General features: G+C 39.9%; 1 protein-coding gene across 9 annotated transcripts in view; it reads left to right on the forward strand.

Moving 5' to 3' along the window:
• The window catches only part of neb (nebulin), a 58,485-nt gene that overhangs the window by 21,443 nt on the left and 11,458 nt on the right, over positions 1 to 25,584 (forward strand). For 7 of the 9 annotated variants that reach the window (XM_019352991.2, XM_019352993.2, XM_019352994.2 and 4 more), the window contains exons 54-123: positions 21 to 332; positions 438 to 641; positions 775 to 879; positions 975 to 1,082; positions 1,276 to 1,587; positions 1,681 to 1,884; positions 1,973 to 2,077; positions 2,391 to 2,498; positions 2,602 to 2,913; positions 3,007 to 3,210; positions 3,311 to 3,415; positions 3,732 to 3,839; positions 3,931 to 4,242; positions 4,345 to 4,548; positions 4,720 to 4,824; positions 4,960 to 5,067; positions 5,186 to 5,497; positions 5,708 to 5,911; positions 6,047 to 6,151; positions 6,254 to 6,361; positions 6,465 to 6,776; positions 7,076 to 7,180; positions 7,273 to 7,371; positions 7,501 to 7,602; positions 7,725 to 7,832; positions 7,934 to 8,245; positions 8,343 to 8,447; positions 8,558 to 8,662; positions 8,748 to 8,852; positions 8,977 to 9,084; positions 9,190 to 9,300; positions 10,707 to 10,904; positions 11,048 to 11,152; positions 11,256 to 11,360; positions 11,453 to 11,557; positions 11,666 to 11,773; positions 11,864 to 11,977; positions 12,151 to 12,348; positions 12,673 to 12,777; positions 12,902 to 13,006; positions 13,160 to 13,267; positions 13,375 to 13,482; positions 13,576 to 13,683; positions 13,810 to 13,914; positions 14,007 to 14,111; positions 14,210 to 14,308; positions 14,406 to 14,510; positions 14,654 to 14,758; positions 14,860 to 14,964; positions 15,170 to 15,274; positions 15,569 to 15,673; positions 15,783 to 15,887; positions 16,022 to 16,126; positions 16,274 to 16,378; positions 17,371 to 17,475; positions 18,614 to 18,715; positions 18,835 to 18,942; positions 19,039 to 19,143; positions 19,244 to 19,348; positions 19,441 to 19,545; positions 19,672 to 19,776; positions 19,882 to 19,992; positions 20,101 to 20,211; positions 20,335 to 20,436; positions 20,607 to 20,711; positions 21,237 to 21,326; positions 22,452 to 22,565; positions 22,861 to 22,965; positions 24,545 to 24,649; positions 25,332 to 25,442. In XM_019352991.2, the coding sequence (XP_019208536.1) occupies positions 21 to 332; positions 438 to 641; positions 775 to 879; positions 975 to 1,082; positions 1,276 to 1,587; positions 1,681 to 1,884; positions 1,973 to 2,077; positions 2,391 to 2,498; positions 2,602 to 2,913; positions 3,007 to 3,210; positions 3,311 to 3,415; positions 3,732 to 3,839; positions 3,931 to 4,242; positions 4,345 to 4,548; positions 4,720 to 4,824; positions 4,960 to 5,067; positions 5,186 to 5,497; positions 5,708 to 5,911; positions 6,047 to 6,151; positions 6,254 to 6,361; positions 6,465 to 6,776; positions 7,076 to 7,180; positions 7,273 to 7,371; positions 7,501 to 7,602; positions 7,725 to 7,832; positions 7,934 to 8,245; positions 8,343 to 8,447; positions 8,558 to 8,662; positions 8,748 to 8,852; positions 8,977 to 9,084; positions 9,190 to 9,300; positions 10,707 to 10,904; positions 11,048 to 11,152; positions 11,256 to 11,360; positions 11,453 to 11,557; positions 11,666 to 11,773; positions 11,864 to 11,977; positions 12,151 to 12,348; positions 12,673 to 12,777; positions 12,902 to 13,006; positions 13,160 to 13,267; positions 13,375 to 13,482; positions 13,576 to 13,683; positions 13,810 to 13,914; positions 14,007 to 14,111; positions 14,210 to 14,308; positions 14,406 to 14,510; positions 14,654 to 14,758; positions 14,860 to 14,964; positions 15,170 to 15,274; positions 15,569 to 15,673; positions 15,783 to 15,887; positions 16,022 to 16,126; positions 16,274 to 16,378; positions 17,371 to 17,475; positions 18,614 to 18,715; positions 18,835 to 18,942; positions 19,039 to 19,143; positions 19,244 to 19,348; positions 19,441 to 19,545; positions 19,672 to 19,776; positions 19,882 to 19,992; positions 20,101 to 20,211; positions 20,335 to 20,436; positions 20,607 to 20,711; positions 21,237 to 21,326; positions 22,452 to 22,565; positions 22,861 to 22,965; positions 24,545 to 24,649; positions 25,332 to 25,442 (9,522 nt within the window). Of the gene's footprint in view, positions 1 to 20; positions 333 to 437; positions 642 to 774; positions 880 to 974; positions 1,083 to 1,275; positions 1,588 to 1,680; positions 1,885 to 1,972; positions 2,078 to 2,390; positions 2,499 to 2,601; positions 2,914 to 3,006; positions 3,211 to 3,310; positions 3,416 to 3,731; positions 3,840 to 3,930; positions 4,243 to 4,344; positions 4,549 to 4,719; positions 4,825 to 4,959; positions 5,068 to 5,185; positions 5,498 to 5,707; positions 5,912 to 6,046; positions 6,152 to 6,253; positions 6,362 to 6,464; positions 6,777 to 7,075; positions 7,181 to 7,272; positions 7,372 to 7,500; positions 7,603 to 7,724; positions 7,833 to 7,933; positions 8,246 to 8,342; positions 8,448 to 8,557; positions 8,663 to 8,747; positions 8,853 to 8,976; positions 9,085 to 9,189; positions 9,301 to 10,706; positions 10,905 to 11,047; positions 11,153 to 11,255; positions 11,361 to 11,452; positions 11,558 to 11,665; positions 11,774 to 11,863; positions 11,978 to 12,150; positions 12,349 to 12,672; positions 12,778 to 12,901; positions 13,007 to 13,159; positions 13,268 to 13,374; positions 13,483 to 13,575; positions 13,684 to 13,809; positions 13,915 to 14,006; positions 14,112 to 14,209; positions 14,309 to 14,405; positions 14,511 to 14,653; positions 14,759 to 14,859; positions 14,965 to 15,169; positions 15,275 to 15,568; positions 15,674 to 15,782; positions 15,888 to 16,021; positions 16,127 to 16,273; positions 16,379 to 16,758; positions 16,861 to 17,370; positions 17,476 to 18,613; positions 18,716 to 18,834; positions 18,943 to 19,038; positions 19,144 to 19,243; positions 19,349 to 19,440; positions 19,546 to 19,671; positions 19,777 to 19,881; positions 19,993 to 20,100; positions 20,212 to 20,334; positions 20,437 to 20,606; positions 20,712 to 21,236; positions 21,327 to 22,451; positions 22,566 to 22,860; positions 22,966 to 23,511; positions 23,617 to 24,544; positions 24,650 to 25,331; positions 25,443 to 25,584 lie in introns of all 9 variants that reach the window. The other 2 variants (XM_025903481.1, XM_025903480.1) reach the window with 2 other exon arrangements.

Here is a 25,584-nt window from a genome sequence, read left to right on the forward strand (position 1 = left end):
TCCAATCATTATTTTCACAGTACAAGTACAAGACGGGATACCGTAAGCAGGTCGGTCACCACATCGGTGCTCGCAGCATCCAGGACGACCCTCTGCTCATGCTGGCTCTGAACTCAGCCAAGATCGCCAGTGATGCTCTGTACAAGAAGGACTTCAACAAGTCCAAGACAAAGTTCCACCTGCCAGTGGACATGCTCAACCTGGAACTGGCCAAGAAATGTCAGATCCAAGTCAACGACTTCAACTACAGAACTCACCTGCACCAGTGGACGTGCCTGCCAGACTCCAATGATGTGGTTCAGGCCAGACATGCATATGACCTGCAGAGTGATGTGAGTCTTTGAATTTCAGTGGTGTAAAAAAAATCATGTTAATTAATAAATACATTTTCCAGTTTTAGAATATTTGTAATCATAATAAATCCTTTTTTCCTCAAGGCTGTTTACAAGGAGGATCTGAAGGTTTTGCAGGGTATTGGTTGGGTGCCAATAGGTTCATTAGATGTTGAGAAGGTGAAGAAAGCTGGTGAGATTCTGAGTGAGAGAAAGTATCGTCAGCACCCGAGCAAATACGGTTTTAAAATATCCACTGAAGACATGCCCATAGCACTGGCTAAGGCCAATGCTCAGGTCATGAATAAGGTATGAAATCACATTTAAAATCGACATCAGCCATACTGGATTTTGTATGTAAATTAAGTTATTGTAAAATGTATATATGCATTTACAAGTAGTAATGTAAGTAGTTGCTCATTATCTGTTTTTGTTACTGCAGAGAGCATACATTGAAGCTTGGGAGAACGAGAAGACAAAGATCCATGTCATGCCTGATGCTATGGATGTCCTTCTAGCCAAAGCAAACAACGTTAACTACAGTGTGGTATGTAGGCATTTGTGGTGTACAAAAACTCACATCACTTATGAATTTTAAATGTATATAACTTCCATCTGTTGGATGATTGTGTTTCCTTACAGAAAAAGTACAAGCAGGCACATGAAGACTCCAAGAAGAAGGGCTATGATCTGCGCAACGATGCCATTTCCATCATTGCAGCCAGAGCTTCCAGGGACATTGCCAGTGATGTAAGTCTTTAATCTGAATTATTTACATAAGAATAAATAATAGTATGATATAGGTATAATAGATTTGATGTGGCACTGTAAAGGGCTTGTTAATATGTAAATGTATAAGAAAATAATAATCAATAACATTCATCATACACAATGTATAAAACTCTTCAAAGACACTGATGATATTATTTTATTTTTCATCCAGTACAAGTACAAGACAGGATACCGTAAACAGGTCGGTCACCACATCGGTGCTCGCAGCATCCAGGACGACCCTCTGCTCATGCTGGCTCTGAACTCAGCCAAGATCGCCAGTGATGCTCTGTACAAGAAGGACTTCAACAAGTCCAAGACCAGGTTCCACCTGCCAGTGGACATGCTCAATCTGGAACTGGCCAAGAAATGTCAGATCCAAGTCAACGACTTCAACTACAGAACTCACCTGCACCAGTGGACGTGCCTGCCAGACTCCAATGATGTGGTCCAAGCCAGACATGCATATGACCTGCAGAGTGATGTAAGAGTAGCTTTCATGATTCTTTATGTTGCTTTTTAATTCTGTGTTTGTGCTACAATGTATATCACAAGGCTGTTCTGCCGTGTATGCCAGGCTGTCTACAAAGCTGACCTGAAGTGGCTCCAGGGCCTGGGTTGGGTCCCCATTGGCTCGCTTGATGTGGAGAAAGCTAAGAAGGCTGCAGAAGTTTTGAGTGAAAGGAAGTACCGCCAGCATCCCAGCAAAGTTCCATTTACCAGCCCAGTAGATGCCATGAATCTTGTGCTGGCAAAGAATAACGCCCTAACCATGAACAAGGTAGAATTCTTCATTAAAGACTTTCAAATCTGGTCATCACTTTTGTCAGAATCATTAATTAACGCTGCATTATTTGTGTTTTTTCCAGCGCCTCTACACTGAAGCATGGGAGAAGGACAAGACCACGCTGCACATTAAACCTGACACTCCTGAGATCGTCCTCTCACAACAAAATGCAATAACCATGAGCAAAGTTAGTATCATTTCAGAGCATGATTTATTATGTCAACAAGAATACTTTCAAAATATTTTCAATATTTACAGTAATTTCAAAAAATTGGAAAATACCTTTTAGGAGTTAAGTGTACTTATTAAGACATTAAGCTTCATTCAGAATGCTTTGGCTTGAGTTACTAGCACGCTGATATTCTTACAGTAGACTTTGCGAATATGATCCCTTAAGCAAACCTTATCACTTTATAATGAGGTGCCAAAACTAGAACATTGAAAGTTAAAGTAAAGGTTGAAGTTTAGTTAAAAAAAATTGTATATGTCTTCTTTTGCAGAAACTATACAGACAAGGATATGAAGAAACTATCAAGAAAGGCTATTTCCTCCCTGTGGATGCAATCTCTGTAAAGGCTGCTAAGGCCTCCAGGGAAATCATCAGTGATGTAAGTGGTCATACTGTACCAAGTGTCTGTTTACTGACACTTTAACATAATTTAAGCAATGTTCTACTTGTAACATGAATTGTTTTCGGCTAATTTTATCCAGTACAAGTACAAGACAGGATACCGTAAGCAAGTTGGTCACCACATCGGGGCTCTCAGTGTCAAGGACGACCCTCTAATCGTGTTGGCTCTGAACTCAGCCAAGATCGCCAGTGATGCTCTGTACAAGAAGGACTTCAACAAGTCCAAGACCAAGTTCCACCTGCCAGTGGACATGCTCAATCTGGAACTGGCCAAGAAATGTCAGATCCAAGTCAACGACTTCAACTACAGAACTCACCTGCACCAGTGGACGTGCCTGCCAGACTCCAATGATGTGGTCCAGGCCAGAAAGGCCTACAATCTTCAGAGTGATGCAAGTCCTTTTGCGGGATACTCAGTGAACCATGCTGCTGATTTTGTCAGTATTCTTGTGTTCTGACATTCTGATTCATGTATACTTTTCTAGGCTGTATACAAAGCTGACTTGGATGAGGTTGTTGGTGTTGGATGGATCCCCATTGGATCACTGGACGTGCTGAAGGCCAAGAACGCTGCAAAAATTCTCAGCGACCGTCTCTATAAGCAGAAACCAGACACACTGAAATATAAGACGGACATGACTTCCATGCCTTTGGTCTTAGCCAAAACAAATGCTGATATCATGAATAAGGTAAAGTGTATTATGTTTGTAATTCCGTTGATTTACCTTCTGTTAAGTCCTCTTGATTACACTTTCTGTTTCATTCTCTCTTTTGTGTTTCCCACCACAGAGAAACTACATTGCTGCTTGGGATGCTGAAAAGATTAAGGTCCATGTGCCCCCTGACATCCCTGAGCTGTTGCTTGCCAAAGCTAATGCTTACAACATCAGCAAGGTACTTTTTGCCTGCAGAAATGATGAGGACAATAAAATCCAAGTAGATAAAATTAATGTTTTAGGTTTTTTTTTTCTTCATGTGCAGATAAAAAATATTCTCCTATGTGTCAGTGTATATTTTTGCATTTGAAACAATTTAATGATTATTATCAAATATGAATCTGTGATTCTTGAAAAGTTTTTAAAAAATACAAAAGTGACACATTGAAAGGAACAGTAGTTTGTCGTCTGTGTACTTGCTAAAGTATGACTTGCTAAAATTAGCTTGAAAATTCCCAGATTAAATGTATCTATTTATTTTCTCTTTTCTTCAGAAAATATACAAGGAAGCCGTTGAGGATATTTTCAGAAAGGGCTATGACATGAAGCCCGATGCTGTCTCTGTTGTTGCTGCCAAACGTGCAAGAGAAATCATCAGCGATGTAGGTGACATTGTTTTTCCTTCTCTGTTATTGACTTTATTTGCTTAAATTTATTGTGTTAACTTTGATTTCCTACCTGCTCGCCACACAGTATAAGTACAAGACGGGATACCGAAAACAGGTCGGTCACCACATCGGGGCTCTTAGTGTCAAGGACGACCCTCTAATCGTGTTGGCTTTGAATTCAGGCAAGATCGCCAGTGATGTTTTGTATAAGAAGGACTTCAACAAGTCCAAGACCAAGTTCCACCTACCAGTGGACATGCTCAATCTGGAACTGGCCAAGAAATGTCAGATCCAAGTCAACGACTTCAACTACAGAACTCACCTGCACAACTGGACCTGCCTGCCGGACTCCAATGATGTGGTTCAGGCCAGAAAGGCTTATGACCTGCAGAGTGATGTGAGCACTTATCACTTTTTGCTGAATATTAGATCCAGTCTCTGTCTTCTGTGGCTTGTCTGTAGCTGTGACCTATGGTTCTTCTTCTCCTTTGGCTTGCAGGCCGTGTATAAGGCTGACATGGAATGGATCAAGGGAATGGGATGGGTGCCAATTGGTTCAGTTGATGTGGAGAAAGCCAAGAAAGCGGCAGAGATTCTGAGTGAGAGAAAGTATCGTCAGCATCCCAGCAACTTCAAGTTCACTGCTAATACAGCTGACATGCCATATGCCCTTGCTCAGGCCAATGCCCAGGTTATGGACAAGGTACAGAGAGCACATCTTATCCATTATTGTTCAGTGGGAGCCGGGTCTTTAAAAGTAGTGCATCAAAAGTATATGAGGTTCTTTTTGTGCCACACCATTGAAACTAACTTTTTATTTTGTGGGGCTTTGAGTCATTGTATTATACTGAGTATATTAATCTGCTTTTTACAGAAAGCCTACATTGCTGCCTGGGAGAAGGATAAGACCAACATCCATGTAATGCCTGACACCCCAGAGATCCTCTTGGCCCAGCAGAATAAACTCAACACCAGTCTGGTAATAGAGTCTCTTCTTGCATAGGTTTTACAACATGTTAGCATGGTACAAATGATTATGGTTTCATAGGTACTGCTCTTTGTATTACTGTGTATAGAACATGAGACCCTAAAAGCGTTATTCTTTTATCTCCAGAAATTTTATCGTGAAGGCTATATGGAAATGATCAACAAAGGCTACTACCTTCCCAAGGATGCAGTCTCTGTTATAGCAGCCAAGGCTTCCAGAGACATCGTCAGTGATGTAAGTTTACGTTTCCCACTGGCTCCAGTTTGTTTTTTTGTTGCTCCACCACAGTAAATGTAGGGTTATTTTTGAATTTATTTTGAAACTGATGCATTATTTTTATCCATATTTTCAGTACAAATACAAGGCTGGTTTCCGCAAGCAGTGTGGCCATCACATCGGTGCTCTCAGTGTGAGAGATGATCCGCTAATTATGCTGGCCGCTAATGCAGCGAAGATCGCCAGCGACAATGTCTACAAGAAAGACTTTAACAAGACCAAGACCAAGTTCCACCTCCCAGTAGACATGCTGACAGTTGAACTGGCCAAGAAATGCCAGCAGCAAGTGAACGACTTCAACTACAGAACTTACTTGCATCAGTGGACGTGCCTGCCAGACTCCAATGATGTTGTGCAGGCTAGAAAAGTCTACGATCTGCAGAGTGATGTAAGTACATGCTGGTGTTGTAGAAATCACTTTTTGGATTTTAATGGATTGCTCAATTATTTTCAGAAAATTTAAGCCTCAGTCTGTCTCTAGCTGATTAAATAGACCTTTTCACATCCATTTTGAGTCATCCCACAGTTTGTCAAATTCAAACCATACATGAACAAATTCTGTATTTAACTGAGTTCAAACTGATTTTTGTGTTTGTAGGCTGTGTACAAAGCTGATCTGGAGTGGCTCAGGGGATGCGGCTGGTCACCTCAGGACTGTATAGACGTTGTCAAAGTGAAGCATGCCCAGACTGTCCTCAATGAAAGGCTCTACCGCCAACCCCCAAGTACAGTCAAGTTCACCAGTGTCGTTGACCTCCCAGCTATTGTCTTGTCCAAGCAAAATGCTGAAAACCTCAGTGATGTGAGTAACATCTTTCTGTAGTTTCTTGGTATTTTTTTTAAATTGTGAAACACAAATATTTGATAAAAATATCTGTTCAAAACAAGTGGATAAGATTTAGAAGCTGTTAATCCTCTTCTTTTTTCTCTCTGACAGAGGAAATATAGGGAAGTCTGGGATAAAGACAAGCTCACCATTCATGTGCCACCTGACACCCCCACCTTTGAACTCGCCAAGGCCAATGCTGTTAACATCAGCAATGTACGTTTGCGTTTACCTTACCACATTTACTTTTTAACTTGTCTGTGCAAATGCGTCCTTCATTTGTTGATTTTTTTAAATTTTATTTATTGTTCTGTGCAGAAACTGTACACAAAGGCATGGGATGACCAGAAAGCAAAAGCCTACCATGTCAAGGAGGATGCTGTCTCTGTGCTGAAGGCTAAAGCTTCCAGAGATATTAGCAGTGATGTAAGTTTAAAAAACAAAAAACAAAATTGACATTAAGAAATTATCTTCTTGCTGACTATGTCTAGTTCTACTTGCATTAACCTTTAATTTCTTCTTCTTTTAGTACAAGTACAAGGAAGGATACCGAAAACAGGTCGGTCACCACATCGGGGCTCTCAGTGTCAAGGACGACCCTCTAATCGTGTTGGCTTTGAATTCAGGCAAGATCGCCAGTGATGTTTTGTACAAGAAGGACTTCAACAAGTCCAAGACCAAGTTCCACCTGCCAGTGGACATGCTCAATCTGGAACTGGCCAAGAAATGTCAGATCCAAGTCAACGACTTCAACTACAGAACTCACCTGCACCAGTGGACGTGCCTGCCGGACTCCAATGATGTGGTTCAGGCCAGAAAGGCCTACGATCTCCAGAGTGATGTAAGTTTATAGTTGTACATGTGGGTAGTATACTACCAATCAAAAGTGTCAGTGTAGTCAGAAAGTAGAGAACAGAACATAAACATTTATTAAATGTAAATCTTTTTACTCATTTTACTAATTCGGCAGCCAAATACACTTTTTACTTTCTGTTTTTACAGTGGATAAAATACATTACAGTTTTCCCCCCAATACTGTTGTTTTCACTCTTCAGTCCAGTTCATCCAGTTACAATGTTTCAACTTTTGTCCTATAGTGTACACTGTTGCATAAATGATCTGCCTGCTTTCTTTTCTCAGGCTGTTTACAAAGCTGATATGGAGTGGATACGTGGATGTGGGTGGATTCCACATGAATCTGTAGAGGTGTTGAAGGTGAAGCATGCGCAGAAGATCCTGGCTGATGTAAGTTTGTACCTCACTAAGACTTAAAAACAAATAAAAAGTATGTGTAAGCACACTGAACAGGTTTTTTTTTTCATTTCTTTCTTGTATAGAGAGGCTATCGGATCAAGTTGGATGAACAGCAATTCATGGTTCCAGCTGACAGAATTGACTTAGTCCGTGCCAGAAATGCTGCTGAAGTCCTGAATGAGGTGGGAATGATTGTCTGTCATCAAAATGCTGCTTGGTTTTGACTTTTTGTTCTTAATGTGAACCATGTGGCAAAATAATGTTAGTGGCAAATTCTAGGTAGCTGAATTTTGATCTCTCACTTTGCTCAGGCTAAATATCGTGAGGCCTGGCACCAGGACAAGACCAAGTACTCATTGGTGGACACACCAACTCTTGCCACAGCCAGAGAAGTGGCGAAGAATGTTCACCCGGTAAGACTGGTGGCATTATATATATATAATGCATTTTCTGCATATTTCAACTCAGCAAATTTCAGCCTTGTGCAGTTCCTGCTTTATTATTAGCAAAATAAGTGATACATTATCTTTTGTAGAAACTGTACACCAAAGAATGGGATAAGGTCAAAGCTACAGGATACTTCATGCCTCCAGATGCTGTACCAATCAAGCAGTGCATCCAGACAACTAAAGTGCAAAGCAAAGTAAGTAGCAGGATAAAATTTAATCAGGTTTGATTTAACTGACAACTTAATAATGTGGTAAAAAATAACTTCTTTCTTCTTTTTTTTTGCCTGTCTTGTAGCATAAATATCTGGAGGGATACCGTAAGCAGGTGGGCCACCACATTGGTGCTCTCAGCGTCCAAGACGACCCTCTGCTCATGCTGGCTCTGAACTCAGCCAAGATCGCCAGTGATGCTCTGTACAAGAAGGACTTCAACAAGTCCAAGACAAAGTTCAACCTGCCAGTGGACATGCTGCAGTTTGAACTGGCTAAGAAATGCCAGATCCAAGTCAACGATGACAACTACAGAACTCGCCTGCACCAGTGGACGTGCCTGCCAGACCAGAACGATGTTATCCAGGCTCGCAAAGCCTATGATCTGCAAAGCGATGTAAAGCACATTTGTAACTATTAATCATATTCACATAATAATCTGACAGAAACTTCTGTCTTGACTTCCTAACATGTGTCTTGCTTTCGATCTCTAGCACGTCTATAAGTCAGATCTGGAATGGCTCCGAGGCTGTGGCTGGGTAGCAGCTGACTCTGTTGAACATGTGAAGGTCAAGAAGGCGCAGGAGATTCTCAATGATGTATGTTTACTGCATTACATGACATTCAGCCTCTTTTTTAGTTGTTGTTTTTTTTTTTAATCACATGTTGAGTCATTGTGTCTTACCTCACTGCTCTGTTTTATTTACAGAGACTTTACAAGAAGAATGCCCAAGAAGGTTTTGGAAGATTCACCCTGGTTGTGGACCGGCCAGAGATAGTTTTGGCAAAGATTAATGCTGCCAACCTGAGTGATGTATGCAAAATCTAATATTTAAAATGACTCTAAATTGGAAAACTGATGAGCAATGATCTAAAAAAAAGGTTTTTTTCTCTAATAGCTGAAGTACAAAGAGACTTTCAATGCAGAAAAGGGTCATTATATTGGCTCAGATGATACTCCTCAACTGGCCCATAGCAGGGAGGTGGCTAAGATCATCAGTGAGGTAACATAAAAATAATAATCAAATCTTTTCTGCATTTCTAATTTATTTATTGTAAGTTCTGTGTTATATACATGTATTGCGCCAGGCTTTTCTTAAACCTTGCACATACCCTTTGTGGTTTTAGAAACTCTACAAATCAACCTGGGACGAGTCTAAGGCTACAAGCTACCAGCTGAACCATGAATACATCCCACTGGTCATCTCCAAGAAGAGCAGGGACATTGCTAGTGATGTGAGTGTCTTATATTTCTTTAGAACGGCGATAAGATTAAATCTAATAACATGATATATTTTATTCTTGCACTATTGAGATTTTTATCATTCTAAACACCATTAGGTCAAGTACAAGGATACCCACGAAAAGGCCAAAGGTCACTACATGGCTGGAACCCTGGTGGACTTCCCTGAAGTGATGCGCTGTGGACAGCAGGAAAAGAACAAGGCACTGGTGAGATACTAAAAAATATAGTATAGTATAAAAAACTACACCACAACACAATGCACTGAGAAATGAGAAACCATTATTAACAACAGGCACTCAAAGAGGCAGCTCACTCTCTGGACAGTATTTACTGTTAATGAAACAATATTGTGTTTTGTATATAATAATTTGGTTTTCTTTGTTGTTTTTAAATATACTTTAAGAAGTTTGTAGTGCAGTAAAATTCAAATAAAGGTAGCATGACAGATGTTTTGACTATACAAACATTATGTAGGAATAGGTGATCGATAGTAGGTACTGATTTGTAAATAATCAGACATGAATAATATGAAGTTATTATTATATCATAGTGTTATATAATGCATATTATATAATTAAAAGATATAACACATTTTGGGGCCCACTTACAAGAAAGGCAGATGTGAAATGTAAAAGAGAGGTCAGAGGTCAAATGTGACGTGATAACTGGATACAAATTTTAATGTAATATTTAGAATCCAGATACAACAGTATCATTTCCTAAATGTTGACAATACAAACAAAGGCAGCAGAATTTTAAGCAAAGTTTTAAAATAAAAGAGCTTTTACAAAAGTTTGACCTTATTTAACCTTGAAGCAGAGGCCACAGGTCCAAACTTTATTATATGTCGTGTCGTGCTAAATGTCTGAAACATAACCTCCTTGGCAGAGGTAATAAAACACATTAGACAGAAGGATAGCAGCAAGAGTGAAAGGGAAGGTTTACAAGACAGCAGTGAGGCCTGCTGTGATGTAGGATTTGGAGAATGGTGACACTGATGGATAGATGGATAAAAATGAGTATATTAGAAGAACAGCTGTAGTCGAGTAGTATGGTGACAAAGTTAGAGAGATAAGGCTGAGATGTTTGGATACGCGCCAATTAGGGACAGTGCGTATAGTGGAGCTGCCGGGCAGGAGGAAAACAGGAAGACCTCAGAGGATGTTCATGTTGTAGTGAGGGAGGACATGCAGCAAGTCGGTGTGACAGAGGAGGATGCTGGGGATAAGGTAAGATGGAGTCAGAAGATGTGGCGATACCTAAAGGGAGTAGCTGAAAGAAAAAGATATTTATTAATAAAATATGTTAAATGCCACTATATGTGTATCAAAAAGTATATAGAATCAATAAGTCTCAATGTATAAATTTTATTTTAGAGATCATAGACTGCATATAAGAATAGAAAAGAGGGCGGTTGTGTAAATTGGTAATTAATTATTATTGTTTATAACTCCTAAGGTCAATAGATATGTATCCTGACCGCTTATTTGTTTATTAAAGTATTTTAGTTACCCTTATGGATTGAGTTTGTTTTAATCCATGTAAACTTTATTTCAAATTAATCCCTTTTGCATCGCTAATCAGTAACTTTCTATTGTGTGTGTCTAAACAGAGGGTCTACCAGAAGGACTACCATCAAACCAAGACCAAGATCCACATCCCATCTGACATCATCGCTAACCAGGTAGCTAAGCGGTGCCAGGACATGCTGAGTGATGTTCTCTACCGCACCTACCTGCACCAGTGGACTTGCCACCCCGACCAGGAGGACGCCATCCGTGCCCGCAAGACCAACGAAATCCTCAGTGATGTAGGTTCTTCTTCTGTGCACGTCTGCTGCCTGCTTGTGCCTGATTGTTTCGCAAGATCCCGATATTACACGTCCCACATTAATAGATGTTTCTATCTGCAAGCAAATATATAATATTGTCCTGGTTTATTGTCATTTGATAGGTGTTCTATAAGGATGACCTGAACTGGATGAAGGGTATTGGTTGCTATGTTTGGGACACACCAGAGATTCTTCGTGCCAAGAAGTCCTATGACCTGCAAAGTGATGTGAGTAAAAACATGGGATTCCTGAATTGTGTGTGGTTTCTAAGGATTTGGATTGTTTCTATTTGTGTTTGATAATTTACTTATATAATATGTTCCCGTATAGCTTAAATACAGAGAGAACGCCAAGAAGGAGTTCAACAATTACTCCATTGTGACAGACACCCCGTCTTATGTGACTGCTGTCCTGGGCCACACCTGGGCCAGTGAGGTGAGTGAGCTGCACTTTTAAAAACTACAAAAATTAGTGTTTCAGTTTTGAACTCATGCTGAGTGGATTAATGAAACATGTATCACTGACAGCTCAACTACAGAGAGGCGTATCAAAAGGAGAAGCACGTCTACACCACGGTTCTGGATACCCACGATTACGTCAGATGCCAAAACTTCAAATACATCTTCAGCAACGTAAGTGGAGATCCAGTAAAAATGTCTCTCCTCCTGTCACTGATAAGAAGTGATAGATATCTGTAAATGACATGTTTATGGTGACGTTCTGGCTTTTTCTATCAACAGAAAAACTACACTTCTACCTGGGACAAAATCAAAGCAAAGAGTTACCAGATTCCACATGACGCAAACGCTTTGCAGCACGCTAAACAGCAGAAGATTATTCTCAGCAATGTACGTTTCAACTTTTATTTCATATTATTGTTATGATGATGTTCAATTTCTGACCTTTACAAGGGAATATGAATCCTCTCTCCCGTTCAGGTGAAGTACAAGGAGGACTACGAGAAGTTCAAATCTCTCTACAGCCTGCCCAAGTCACTGGAGGACGATCCTGGAACTGCTCGTTGCGTCAAAGCTGGAAAACTCGTCCTCGATGTAAGCTCCATTTGTTTTGCCCTTACACCTTCCACATATTGACATTTCTCTTGATAAGCAATAGAGCGGCTGTGTTGTTTGATTAGCTCTATATTACAAAAACATGCATCCCCGTGTAAATTTTATCATGCATATGAGAACTGAAAGAACCATCTGTTTTTCCATCGTTGCAGCGTCTGTACAAGGAGAACTATGAGAAGACCAAGGCCAAGAACCACATCCCCCCAGACATGTTGGATATCCTGTCTGCCCGCAGTACCCAGAATGCCGTCAGCGAGATCAACTACCGCAAGTATCTGCACCAGTGGATTTGCATGCCTGACATGCAGATGTACGTGCAGGCACGCAAAGTCAATGAACAGCTCAGCGACGTAAGTAGCAGTCCTCAGCTTTGATATTCTGTGTTTGTTATTGCTTATTTTGTCAGCTCTATCATTCTCTGTGCTATGATCCTATATGTTTACATTTTATATTTTATCTTATTTTATTTGTTTTTATTTTTAATTTTTGTGAGAATATTGAAAATCAGTTAAACCACACTGAGTTTTTTCTATTCCTTTTTTGTTTATTTCTTAAAAATATAAAAGGTCAGGATTTTTTGTTGCCTTATTGTATGTAAAAGAAATCAAATTGTCACATTCTTTAATCCTATGCACTGAAACTAATTTCAACCACAACATTTTACCTCTCCCCAGATCTTCTACAAGGATGATCTGAACTGGCTCAAAGGTATTGGTTGCTATGCCTGGGACACACCAGAGATCCTCCGTGTCAAGCACGCTGGTAATCTTCAGAGTGAGGTTAGCCCAAGCATCACACTCATTCTCCATCCTCTTCATTGTTTTAAGTTTCTAACTTTAGTTCATCTCCTTTATAAGGATTTTGTCCTAACAAGTGATTGCTCTGCTTCATTTTTGATTCTAGAACAAGTACAGAGCCAAAGGCAAAGATGCTTTCAAAGAATACTCAGTGGTGACGGAGACTCCAGTGTACGAGACCGCCAAGCAGAACGCCCAGAACCTGAGTGACGTAAGTGATTTCATTGTCTTAGTTTCATGTTATTTCCTTTATTATGTCAAAACTGCTAGCTCAGTAGTTTGTTAACTCATTCTTTGTACATTACAAACAAAAAGAAGTAAGATCGCAAATCTCATCTTTTTTTTTTTCCCTTTCTTTTCCCAGCTGCACTACCGCTATGATTACAACGCCAATATCAAGGGCACCAACACCGCTCCTGCTGTTACCATTGAAACAGAACGAGCCCGTCAGGCCAACTACATCCAGAGTGATGTAAGATAACGTTCCTTCATATTCAGTATATATTATCATATACTGTATAGCATCAATTTAAATTTGTAACAACATCTTCTCTCATCATGTGTGTTGACTTCTCTTAGAACTGGTACAAAGAAGCTAACAAGAGCTTCATGCCAACTGGTTATTCACTGCCTCATGACACCCCCCTCATCAAGCAGGCTAAGTTGAACACTGTTGTCTCCAGCAATGTAAGTCTTCCACACGCTTGGATAGAACACATTTTTTTTGCTTCCGGTAATTTGATGTCTCTGAATCACACGCTTTTGTTTTTATCCTTGCAGGTGAAATACAAGGAGGCCTATGAGATGGTGAAGGCTAAAGGCTACACTCTTCACCCAGAGGGTGTCAACTTTGTCACTGCAAGGAAGGCTAACAAGATCATCAATGAAGTAAGATGACACACAGCTGTTATAGTTAAGCCAGACCCGCTGTTGTAGATTAATGTTTCATTTCCTTGTGATGGATGTTAAATGCTGCATAAAACAGTGCTGTGTGTGTGTCTCTTGCTCCTCCAGCGTCTGTATCGTGAGACGTACCACAAGCAAAAGGACAAGATCCACACAACCTACGACACTCCTGATATTAAACAAGTCAAGATGAACCAGGAGCACCTCAGTGACGTACGGACACCTTCAGATTACAACATTCATGTCCTTTTTTTAAAAAATTCATGTTGTAAGACGAACGTTTTTTTGTTCCCTTCTTACCCTAGTTGCGCTACAAAGAGAAATACTACAACAGCAGAGGCCAGCTGATATCGATGCCCATAACGCCTGAGCTCATGCACTACCACCACGTCAATGAGATCACCAGCGATGTATGTGAAGAATAAAAGAAATTGAGACAAAACCTCTTCAAGGTGGAGTTTAAAGATGTTTTTTATAAATAATGGTTAAAATTGTTTTGTGTTTTTAGCTGAAATACAAAGAGGACCTGATGTGGCTGAGAGGCATTGGCTGCTTCTTGTATAACACCCCAGAGATGGTCCGTGTCCGCGACGTCACCAAATTCAGGGTACGTCTTTTTGGATGGAATGGATTCTTATTTTTCATTTCCAATGCATATTCAGGCATCTGCATCATTCATATAAACTATTTTTTCTCTCTTATAGGTGAACTATCCAGTGGAGGCTAAGAAGAACCTTGATAAATTCTCTGTGGTCCTGGACACGCCTGAGTATAAGCGTGTGACTGAGCTGAAGACGCACATGAGCAACGTGAGCTGGTTTCCTAAATGTGCTTCATCGTATTATAGCTTCATGTGATCTGGTTTCCAAACAAAAATGAGCTTGCAGTGTATTCTAAAAAAAAGAGCCACATGTTTAACTGAGCTTTTGACATTTGCCCTGTCTCTATCCAGCTGATCTACAAAGCTCAGAGCAAGGAGGACATGGCCAAAGTCACCACAACTGCAGACTCTGTGGACATTCAGAGAGCCAAGTGGGCCCAGCAGCTGACTAACCAGGCAAGCTCAAATAAACAGCATTAATAACTGAATCTATTATATGTATGTATGTGTGTGTCTTTCCTGATAATCTAATTAATATTTTTTCCTTTCTGCTACAGTACCAGTACGTAGATCTGGCTGCCAAACAAAGAGCTCATTTCACTCCAGAAATCAATACTCCAAATATGGGCCATGCTAGAAAAATGAAAGTGGTCTACAGTGATGTAAGTCTGATCCTGTGTCCTCCTTTAACGCTGCTGTCACTGAAACCTCAACCTAAAATTGTTTATATTTTATTTTGTTTATTCTATTTACTGTAGCTGCTTTCTATATACTCGTATACTTTGCCAAAATAATTGAAATTACAACAATTGCAGTCTCCTCTGAAGCCAGTTTCTAAGGTGTTGTCTCAATCATTTCTTCCCTTAGAACAAATACAAAGAACAGTATCAGAAGATGAAACACCGGTACACTGCCATTGCTGACACACCTCTCCTGATCCGTGCCAAGAAGTCCTACCTGCAGTCCAGTGATGTGAGTTTGCTCATTTAGGAAACTTATGATTTAGTTTGAAGCTGTTATGCATTCAGGAATTATAGGAGTCAGACTGATTGTTAATAATTTTTCCACTGAAAACAGTAAAATGTAAAAGATTTCATTAACTAATAGTGAATTTTATCCCATGTCAAAATAAAAATATTGTTTTTTTTAATCTGATTTTACCCTTTGACCACAAATACTGTACAAGTGTAAAATTGTAGATGCTATAAATCACATTATGTGTATTTGATGAATATATATGACACGTTTTCTTCTTCATTTCTTCAGCTGCGCTACAAAGAAACCTTTGAGCTTTCCAAGGGACACTACCGCACAGTCAAGGATGCACTGGACATCACTTACCATCGCAGGGTCACGGATGACATCAGCGAGGTCGGCAGTTGAAATTAGCTGGCTCATTATTAAATATGAATGTCTTTATAAATGTGCATGTTTTGAGCTTTTGCATCTCCATCTACTGTTTTTTTTTTTCTCCTATCAGGTTAAATACAGAGAGAAGTACATTAGCTCTCTGGGTACCTGGAAGTCCATCCCCGATCGTCCCGAATTCTTCTTCAGCAAGATTGTCAGCGGTAACGTTAGTGACGTGAGTACTCGTGACTTTTTTCACCCTGTGTTAAAATATTTACAGCTCATGAAAGAGTATTCAGTACAGTGAGCACTGAGACACTACACAACATTTAAATTAAACTAAATCTCATTTTATGTGGTTTTTTTTAGGTCAAGTATAAGGAGGACCTGGATTGGCTGAAGGGCATTGGCTGCTTTGTATGGGACACACCTGAGCTGGTGCAGGCTGAGAGGAACAAGGCGCTGTACAGTGAGGTAAAGCATCAGTGACATTAAGCTTCATTTTTATTTATATGGCACCTGTTTATGATTTGCAGTATCTTTATATGCATTATATGCATCTTTATCAGTGAGGTATAGTTTCTGTATCTTCTTAATAAAAGTTTCATTGTTTGTCTGCAGAGACTGTACAAAGCCTCCTATGAGAAGAACAGAGGCAACTTCAAGTATACCAGCGACACTCCATTCTTCCAAGCCGCCAAGCAAGCCTCCGTTCTCATAAACGATGTGAGTCCCATCATTCTTTAACCTCCAGCAATAATTAAAAATTGGATTTAGTTTGTTAACGTATTTGTAAATCAATGAAACAGTTAACCACATTTCTATTTTTCTGTGCTTCTCTATTGGACTCTCAGCTTGGAGGTAAAAAAAAAAAAAACAGCTCAATTCCCTGTAATATTTTATTATTGCCTAGATTGTTTATGCAAAAACCGGCTGTTTTTGCGTTTACTCTTAAAGTCGAGTGTTTAAAATGTTTTCCTTTGTTCTTTACATCAGTCAGTTTTTACCTTCCTTAAATTGCTAAAATATTTCATCCCCATAACGAAAGATGAAACATTTGGTTATCTCGGGATTGTTTGTTAACTACCTTCTGACACTTTGAGCAGAGGGCTTACAGAGCAGAATATGAGAAGACCAAGGATAAGTTCACCATAACTACAGATGATCCTAGATATCAACTGGCCAGGGAGAACAGGAAGATGAGCCAGGTAAACGCCCTGGTCACGCTGTACCACCGGCCTGCCACCTCCGCTCTGGTCCCCGAAGAGCTCTGACACCGGTGCATGAGGTTGTCAGCAGGATTGCTGATGGTGGCCATCGCATGGCATTTATAGACCTCCCAACTCAAAAAACAATTCTTTCCCTTTTGTATCAGTTTCTTCATTTTGTCCCACACAGGTTGCTGTTGAACTGCCACTCAAACAGCAGCTGGAATGCTGAGTGTTGTGCAGTGTTGTCCTTCATCTGCTCCATCAGAAATGACTTAATCACTAGCACAGTGACAATTCGATCCACTGAGCCGATCGTCTCACACTCGCTGTAGATGATCATCCCTGTCACTCTGAGGGCACAGATAAGGACAGACAGCACCATCGTCACACTTGGATCTCCGGAGTTCTTCTCCAGTCCTCCCTGTGTTACTGTTGTTTTCCTTTTGTGTCCTCAACTATGGCATGCTGTGTGTGTGTGTATGTGTATGTCATTGTGTATGTGGACAGAAAATGTATAAATCCAGAGCAAAGGATCTACTAAAGGGTGGCTGCAATGAGCTACTCCGCCCTGACATCCTCACAGCCCTTTACCAGACCACTATGGGCAGTAAGGTAAACAAAGAGAGAAGGGAAGCATGATAACTCTGATCCCTGTCCACAAACAGGCACAAAATAGACCATGTGTTATACATCATAAGACTCAGGTCATAGATGGAGGTGACTTTGTTCCTCCCTGCTGTTTGTGGACAAGGTCTTCTCACATAAAATCCCCATCCTGCAGAAAATCTTTCCATCCAGTCATTCCATTTAAAAGTGGCTTTAACTCCCACGTAGTCCATCCTTCTTCCATGCTCTAATCCCTCCATCGCTCATTTGCTTTTCTTCATGGGCCATTCATTACAGAAGCTTTAACACTGCACTGGTTGCCCAACTGCCTTTGAGCAATTTGGTATCTAAAGTCAGAAATGCAGTAAAATTTAGTACATTAAAGCTTCTACTGGAATTTGTTATTTTTTAGTTCCCAGTTTTAAAAAAAATATTTTTAAATATTTTTTAAATATAACTAAAAGACCAAAATCAGCAATCACAGTCTTCTCTTATGTTAAACTCTTATGTTAAACTCACTACACTGTACATATCTATCTATCTATCTATCTATCTATCTATCTATCTATCTATCTATAATAACATGGGATTGACTGCTGAACATCGTAAACCATGTGGGCACTGCAGACTTTCATCACTCGATGGTGGTAACACATTTCACTGTCTTCATTGTCACATGAATAATGCATCCCTCTGTGCACGTGTGTCTCTCATCGAGCATGCTTATAAGCTTTTCCATTGCTTTGTTTCACTCAGTTGATGTTGCATATTGATTTAATTAATTATAACTACATGCTAGCCAACTCGCTCCTATAGTGTTGAAAAGCTATCCAAGAAAAAAACAAGTAATTAATTTTTCCTTAAAATTAGCTTAAATATGCAATAACACTAGAGACGTTTTAAAATTAGTGCTATCATCTCAACTGACTCTTAAGAAGCTGAAATAGGACTTTTTTAAATCCATAGGAGTAGGGGTGTGTATCTATAGTGTCTGCAAGACTTTTTCAGATGTTTTCTTGGACAGTTTTTCTACCACTTTAGAAGTTGCTTGTTATATTCATAAAGACAAGCAATTTAATACAGCAGCAATTTCATTGTATGATGCTAACTTTTTTTTGTTTTCACATTATCCTTGTTCTATCAGTGGAAGTATAGAGAGCAGTATGAACGTGCCAAGGACAAGTTCACCTCTGTTCTGGAGACTCCTGAGTATGAGGCCCACAAACGCAGCAAGAAGATCAGTGATGTGAGTGTTGGGTTTGCAAGGTTTTTATTATTATGTTTAGATTTTTACAAGAACTTGTGAAGAAGCAGTGGTGTTTTTTTGTGTTTAAATGTCACCTGTTACTATCTACATCGGCTTAGATCATTTACAAGATGGAGTATAACAAGACCAAGGCAAAGGCTTACACCTTACCTTATGACACTCCACACCAACAACACATGAAGAAGGTCAAGGAGCTCACCAGCAATGTAAGTCTGCGCTGCACTTTTAAAATATTCTTTCATACACTGGCACAGGAAACCAAAATACAAAATGTACTTTTGTATATTTTATGTGTCTTGCAGCTGAAGTACAAAGAGGTGTATGAAAAGAGCAAGGCCCACATCAACATGGACCCCGAAGCTCACGAGATCCGTGCTGCTAAAGAGGCCTACAAGAACATCAGCAATGTGAGCATCTCGAGTGCCCGAATTTTCAAATGACATTTTTAAACCAAACTTTCTGCTAATATCCAGCATTTGATTCTGTTTTATTTTATTATATTTCTAGCTTGACTACAAGAAGAAGTATGAAGCAACCAAGAATCAGTGGATTTGGACAGTGGACAGGCCCGACTTTGTCAATGCTGCCAAGAACTCCTTGCAGCAGAGCGATGTGAGTTGGGACCTCTTGTTTTAACGTGTTACATTTTAGCAACATGCAGCACTGTTGCTCTCTGTTTTTTCACCGCCATATTTTACCAACAGGTTGAGTACAAGTACGACAAAGAGATTCTGAAGGGCTGCGTGATACCTGTGGTCGATGACAAGTTAACCTTACTGTGCATGAAGAATGCTGAAATGGCCAGTGAGGTAAGTTTCCCCGTTCTTTATTAGAGACATAAAGTTTAGTTAAAACTACTAAAGGCCAGATAGTGATGCTTAAGAATGTGACGTTTAATGTCCTAAACTGCTTCTTTTTTCATTTGCCCCTCCCAGGTGAAATATAAACATAAGTATGAGAAGGAAAAAGGACACTACATCCCTGTCCTGGACACTCCTCAAATTCTCCATGCCAAGGCTGTGCGTGTTCTGGCCTCAGAGGTAAGAACTGCTCAGCAAAAAATTAACTGTACTGTATACATATATAGTATACCCTTAGGTAAAACTTACGAGTATGAATTTTTAACTGTTTTTATTCTTCATCAGAGCAAATACAAGGAGGCCAGTAAGAAGGAAATGCAGTCCGGCTCATTCACCACCCTGTCCGACACTCGTGATACTGCCCACAGCAGGACAGTCAACAAACTTGTCAGCGGGGTATAACTGTCTTACTATAACATGCGTTTTACAAAATGAGCTCAGCCAGCGTGTAACCCTGGACTGTTTGTTTGCAGCTGGGCTTGATGTGCTGTTCTCTCTTTTTAGAACGTGTACAAAGAAAAGTTTGAGAAGGAAAAGGGCAAGTCCATATATAACCACATGATTGTGCCGCCTGATGTTCAGCATGCCATGGACGTGGCCAAAAGTCAGAGCAATGTGAGTCATTTCCACAACTGGGCTAAAACAGTTGGGGGTAATTTTTTCAGCTTTTCATAGTTGTCTGTGGATGTGGAAGTCAGGTTTACTACATTGCATCTCCAATTTTGTCCAACTGGACAGGTGGCCTACAAGAAAGATGCCAAAGCCAGCCTGCACTACACTACTGTAGTCGACCGTCCTGACATAAAGAAGGCTACCCAGGCTGCTAAACTCATCAGTCAGGTAACCATGAAGTACACTGATACTGAACCACCAGCTCAGTACACGTAAATGTGTTTAAAGGCTCAACTCAAGACAAAAGAAGAGAAAAAAGGAGCATCCCTATAGTACCCATCCCTGTACTGTAGTTTCTACATGATCACCTGACTCTTGTTGGGTCTTGTGTCCATCAGATTGGCTACCGTGAGAAAGCACGTGAAGAGGCCAGCCGTGGAGGCTCTCTAGCCCACCGCCCAGATATCGCTTTGGCAACTGAGGTGTCCAAGCTGACAAGCCAGGTACACTAAATGAAGTTACTCATCTGTCTCATCAAGCCCTGGACAGTCGGGTTCCTTTGCCACTGGGTCGCTACGATTGTCATCTCATAGAAAAGGCTTCCCTTGTTTATTAATTTATTCATTCATTTATTTATTTATTTAGGTGACAGCCAGCTGGAAAGATCAGCTGCCTGGATTTTATCTGTCAGATCAGCTTCCACAAGCTAATATTAGCAGACTAGTAGTGCTGTGGTAGATGCTTAGCAGCAGTCGTGTTGGCCTAATGATACAACTAGCAGCTCTTCCACTGCGCTTCCTCTGCCATCCCGCATTATAATCCATGTTACTCCATGAAAGTAGATATAGATGTTTAACTGCTCATACCAGTGTACATGTCCCACCACCATCCTTATACCTGTCCTCCTCTCCCTCCATCCTTCTGTGCTATAACTCTTCTTCTCAACCTTAATCTCTTTCCTCTTCTGTCTACTTCCATAACATCCTAGTCTGTGTGTTCTCATCCCTCCATCTCACTGCGCTTTGTAGGTGGAGGCCAAGCCCTCCCTCCATGGAGCAGCTTCCTATGATACCCCCCTGATGCGCCACATTAAGAAAATGAGTGCGGTGACTAGTGATGTAAGGAGGTTTATGCCCTAAAACTGACGGACTGCTGCTGCCTGTCTGTCCTCTCTGTCTCTCTGTCCCCCTTTCTGCTGACCCACAGACTGGCTGAATGATACAGGGTTCACTGAGCCTTTAAGATAAACATCTGGAACTTTTGAGAAACTATTGATTCACAAATCAAATCTTACAAAGTTCCTATTTGATTTGCTCTTTCTTTTCTTTGCAGTGTCCACCCTCTGCTTTTTTTAATATTTCCATAACAAGATGTGCCTCATTGCTAAGCATAGAGAACAGCGTTACTGCATTAGCTGCCTGGCGCTAATACTATATGTTTATTTAAACTGTCTTTTCAGATTTTTCCCACTATTTCCCTTTAAGTCTCCATGTCTGTTTGTTTCTGAATGTGGACAAAAGGCTTTTATAAAAATGAACAACTTGAATTGTTCTTAAAAACATGTGTATGTCCTGTAGTTCACCGTGCTGTGCTCCATTTTCATCGAAATCCGAAGGGGCAGTGTAGGCCCTCCTAAAATTTTGGAATACGGTTACAGTAGTGAAAAGTTAGCCATAATTCCTGTTAGATATACACATGTTTTTATAGCACACCTTTTCAAACGTGTTCCTGTGTCCCACCTTCACTCTAAAGTGGTTTGACCTGTGGAGCCAAACCACACCTGACCTGTGTCTACAACGACACCGCCTTACCTTTTCCATATATATTTTATTATATATGAAGTTCATGTTTGCGTTTATGTGAATCACAGGATGGTTTATTTGCATATGTTTACAGTACAAAGCATCTTGTCTGATCAGTTTGATCAACTTTAAAGTTAATAAATGCATTAGAATCAGTTTTACATTTGCAACCAATCTATTACATTATAGATCATGCTTTTCATTACTGATCTACAGATTTATGAAAGAAAAAACAAATTAAATACTTAAAATGTGGCGCAGAGCCTGTGCAAAGCTTTTATAAAACTGTCTGCAAGGAATCTGAGTCACTAATCAAATCCAAAAACAACTTCCTGTTGTCCTTCAGTTGTTTTTTACTGTGATGGAGACGTCGGCTGATGTTGGTTTCCTCTCAGTCAATACATAAACTAACTTGTACACATATCCTACACTAATGAACAGGTGAAGTACAAGGAGAAGTTTGATAAGGAGATGAAAGGAAAGAAACCTCAATATGACCTGAAGGAAAGTAAGATTTACAAGACTCTCAAGGAAGCCAATGTGCTGGCCAGTGAGGTGGGTGCTCTCGTATCTTATCATCACTTCACACCATTTTTATCATAGGTCAAGAAAATCATTCATTTTTTTAATAGTTATTATACTTTTGTATAGTTTGTCTGATTGGTTTATCTATGGGAGTAAAGCAATATCTTATTTTGGCATCCTGGTTTTGTTACTAGAACAGAGACAAACTAAATGTATCTTAGTAATTCTTTACATTTCTGTGAAATTCACCATTTCAAAGAAATGTCGACCATTATATATTAAAATAGTGTCTAATTAATGTGACTGCTATCAATATAACACACAGGTGAAGTACAAGGGTGACCTGAAGAAGATCCACAAACCTGTGACCGACATGGCCGAGTCCCTGTCCATGAAGCACATCACGAGCACCAGCAGGCTGTCCAGCGACGTAAGCTACCTGTGTGCCTACTAACCTTTAACCCTCTCACATTCCCAAACAGGAAGCTGCAGCGAGCGAGTTTGGTTTCGTTGCACAGTGTGCGGTTCATTAAAATGTGTCTGAACTCTATTTCCATCACTTCACAGTAACAATCGGTAAAATGTAGCAAACTGCTGACCATCTCATGGATTTATGCACTAAGCTCCATCATAAAAGACATCCATCATTCTCTGACCTCATCTGGTAGTGATCTTTACCCATCTCATTTTTGACCTTTGACCCCGAATACTATCACCCTCTATAACCTCTACTTCTTAACCTTTTCAGTGACTTCTTCCCCCCGTAGTTCAAACAAAACTAGTCTTCTATTAATGTTCACTTAACACCGACTTCCTCTTCCTCCCTTTTGTAGATTTATGATTATTTTAACATAACTTTAAAAACCCTTATGTTTAAATGCTATTATGTTTCTTTCTATCATAAAATATGAGGTTTTTCTGCTAAGTAATGATTCGCTGTACTGAGCTGCCTTACTTTACTGGGAATCCCCCGTAGTACTGCTACAAGAAGAAATTTGAGGAGAGTAAGGGTCACTACCACATGATTCCTGACACACCAGAACAGCTCCATCACAAGGAGGCTTCTGAACTTCAAAGTAACGTAAGTGGTTCATACTCCCGTGGGGCAACGAGCGCTCGACACAGTAAAAAAACACTATTGCGCCCCTCCCTGAGCCTGGTTCTGCCAGTCTTCTTCCTGTTAAAAGGGAGTTTTTCCTTCCCACTGTCGCCAAAGTGCTTGCTCATAGGGGGTCATATGATTGTTGGGTTTTTCTCTGTATGTATATTTTTAGGGTCTACCATACAATATAAAGCGCCTTGAGGCGACTGTTGCTGTGATTTTGCGCTATATAAATAAAATTGAATTGAACTGAGTTGATAATACTTTCTATGTTTATTAAACTGTAAACATTTTAATGGGTCCAACAAATATGCAGGAATAGAAACGTTTCTCCCACAAAACGCTACGTCCAGATGAACAGATTCAACTTTTGGAGAATAGAATTGGATATTTATTTATTAAACATTTAGTTTCGGGAAGGCGTTTAACAAAAAATGCATTTGTTCAATCATTTCTTTACTGTACCATAACAGAGATTTTGCCCACACAACTGTAATTGTGTTAGTTAAAAAAAATGCTGTTAAAATTGCTATTTAAAAAAAATAAAATATAAAATAAAAGCAAAAAACAAAAAATACTCATTTTGTAATTGTTTATGATATAGCACTTTATATTTGGTATTTCAGTTTTCCTTCCAGGGAGTCATTCCTTCCTTATATCAAGTCACTGTTAAATGCCTTGATTGCATAATCAGTTGCAGTGAAGAGCCGTGCAAGCTTTTCATTTCTGTTCTCATTTAAATTAATAACAGTAATTTAACTCGTCTTGAATCTTACTGGATGGATACACCTTACAGCTTTTCTGTTTGATTTTCTTAGCGTACAGAAATGAATGGAAACCATGTGATATCCCCACAGTGTTTCTTTCCTTTGCAGACAGTTGAGTATATTTGTGTGGGTCGTTACAGGTGAAATACAAGGAGAAGTATGAGAAGGAGAAGGGCAAACCCATGCTGGACTTTGAGACGCCCACATATGTGACTGCTAAGGAGGCTCAGCACATGCAGAGTCAGGTAAATAAGCCTTCTGTTAACCTCTGCCATTGAAGTACGTACAGATGCAGTACGTTTTCCCATTGCAGACCTCTCATAAAACCTTTAGTGCCTCCTTAAGCGCTATATTAACCTGTATTGTGTTGCCTCTTGTTGCTAGTTGGATGCAAAGCCATTGTTTATGTTATGCTTACAGAATGATTCTAAAGTATGGAAAAACATTTTACAATGCCTTTAGTAACTTTATTACACCAAAACTGCAATTCAGTAATTTTATAGTTGCAAAATGTTTTGAAATGCAGAAAATTCACAGTCTTCCTATTGTAATACTGTGGCAGTGTAAAATGCGCTGAAAGTAAACTCACCCAGAAACTTCTGTATTGTTCACTTAATGCTATGACAGGTTATTTTCCTGTCAAGATGTCAAAGTAAAGTATGTGTTTGACCTCTTTCCTGGAGCCTGGATTATAGATTTTAACTACAATACAATATCCTACTGTAGTTCCTTTTTCACAACAAACACCTCTTACACCTCCACACATTATCTCAGACACATTTACAGACATCAGATATACAGTTATGGGTACTATCATGAGCAGAATGGTGCAAACAAGAATGAAGGTAGCTGCATTGTGAACCAGCATTGCTTGCATGTGGTTATCTGAGCTCTGTCTGTCCCTTGTGTTATCTCTGTGACCAATAGAAAGACTATAAGAAGGACTTTGAGGAGTACATGAGGGGAAAGAACCTCTCAGGCTTGGAGGTCACCCCTGCCATGATTCATGTCAGACACGCCACCAAAATAGCCAGTGAGGTAACTAAAGGACAACTTACATCTGATGGTGTCTCCTATTTACCTCACCCAAGCTTCATAATCGTACTAAGACAACATCACAATCGGTCTCTTTTCCTTTTCACCCCTATTTTTTAGTCCTTCCCAGTTTGCCTTTTGCAGT

Source organism: Oreochromis niloticus, linkage group LG16 (assembly GCF_001858045.2).
Source record: "Oreochromis niloticus isolate F11D_XX linkage group LG16, O_niloticus_UMD_NMBU, whole genome shotgun sequence".
NCBI classification, from domain to species: domain Eukaryota; kingdom Metazoa; phylum Chordata; class Actinopteri; order Cichliformes; family Cichlidae; genus Oreochromis; species Oreochromis niloticus.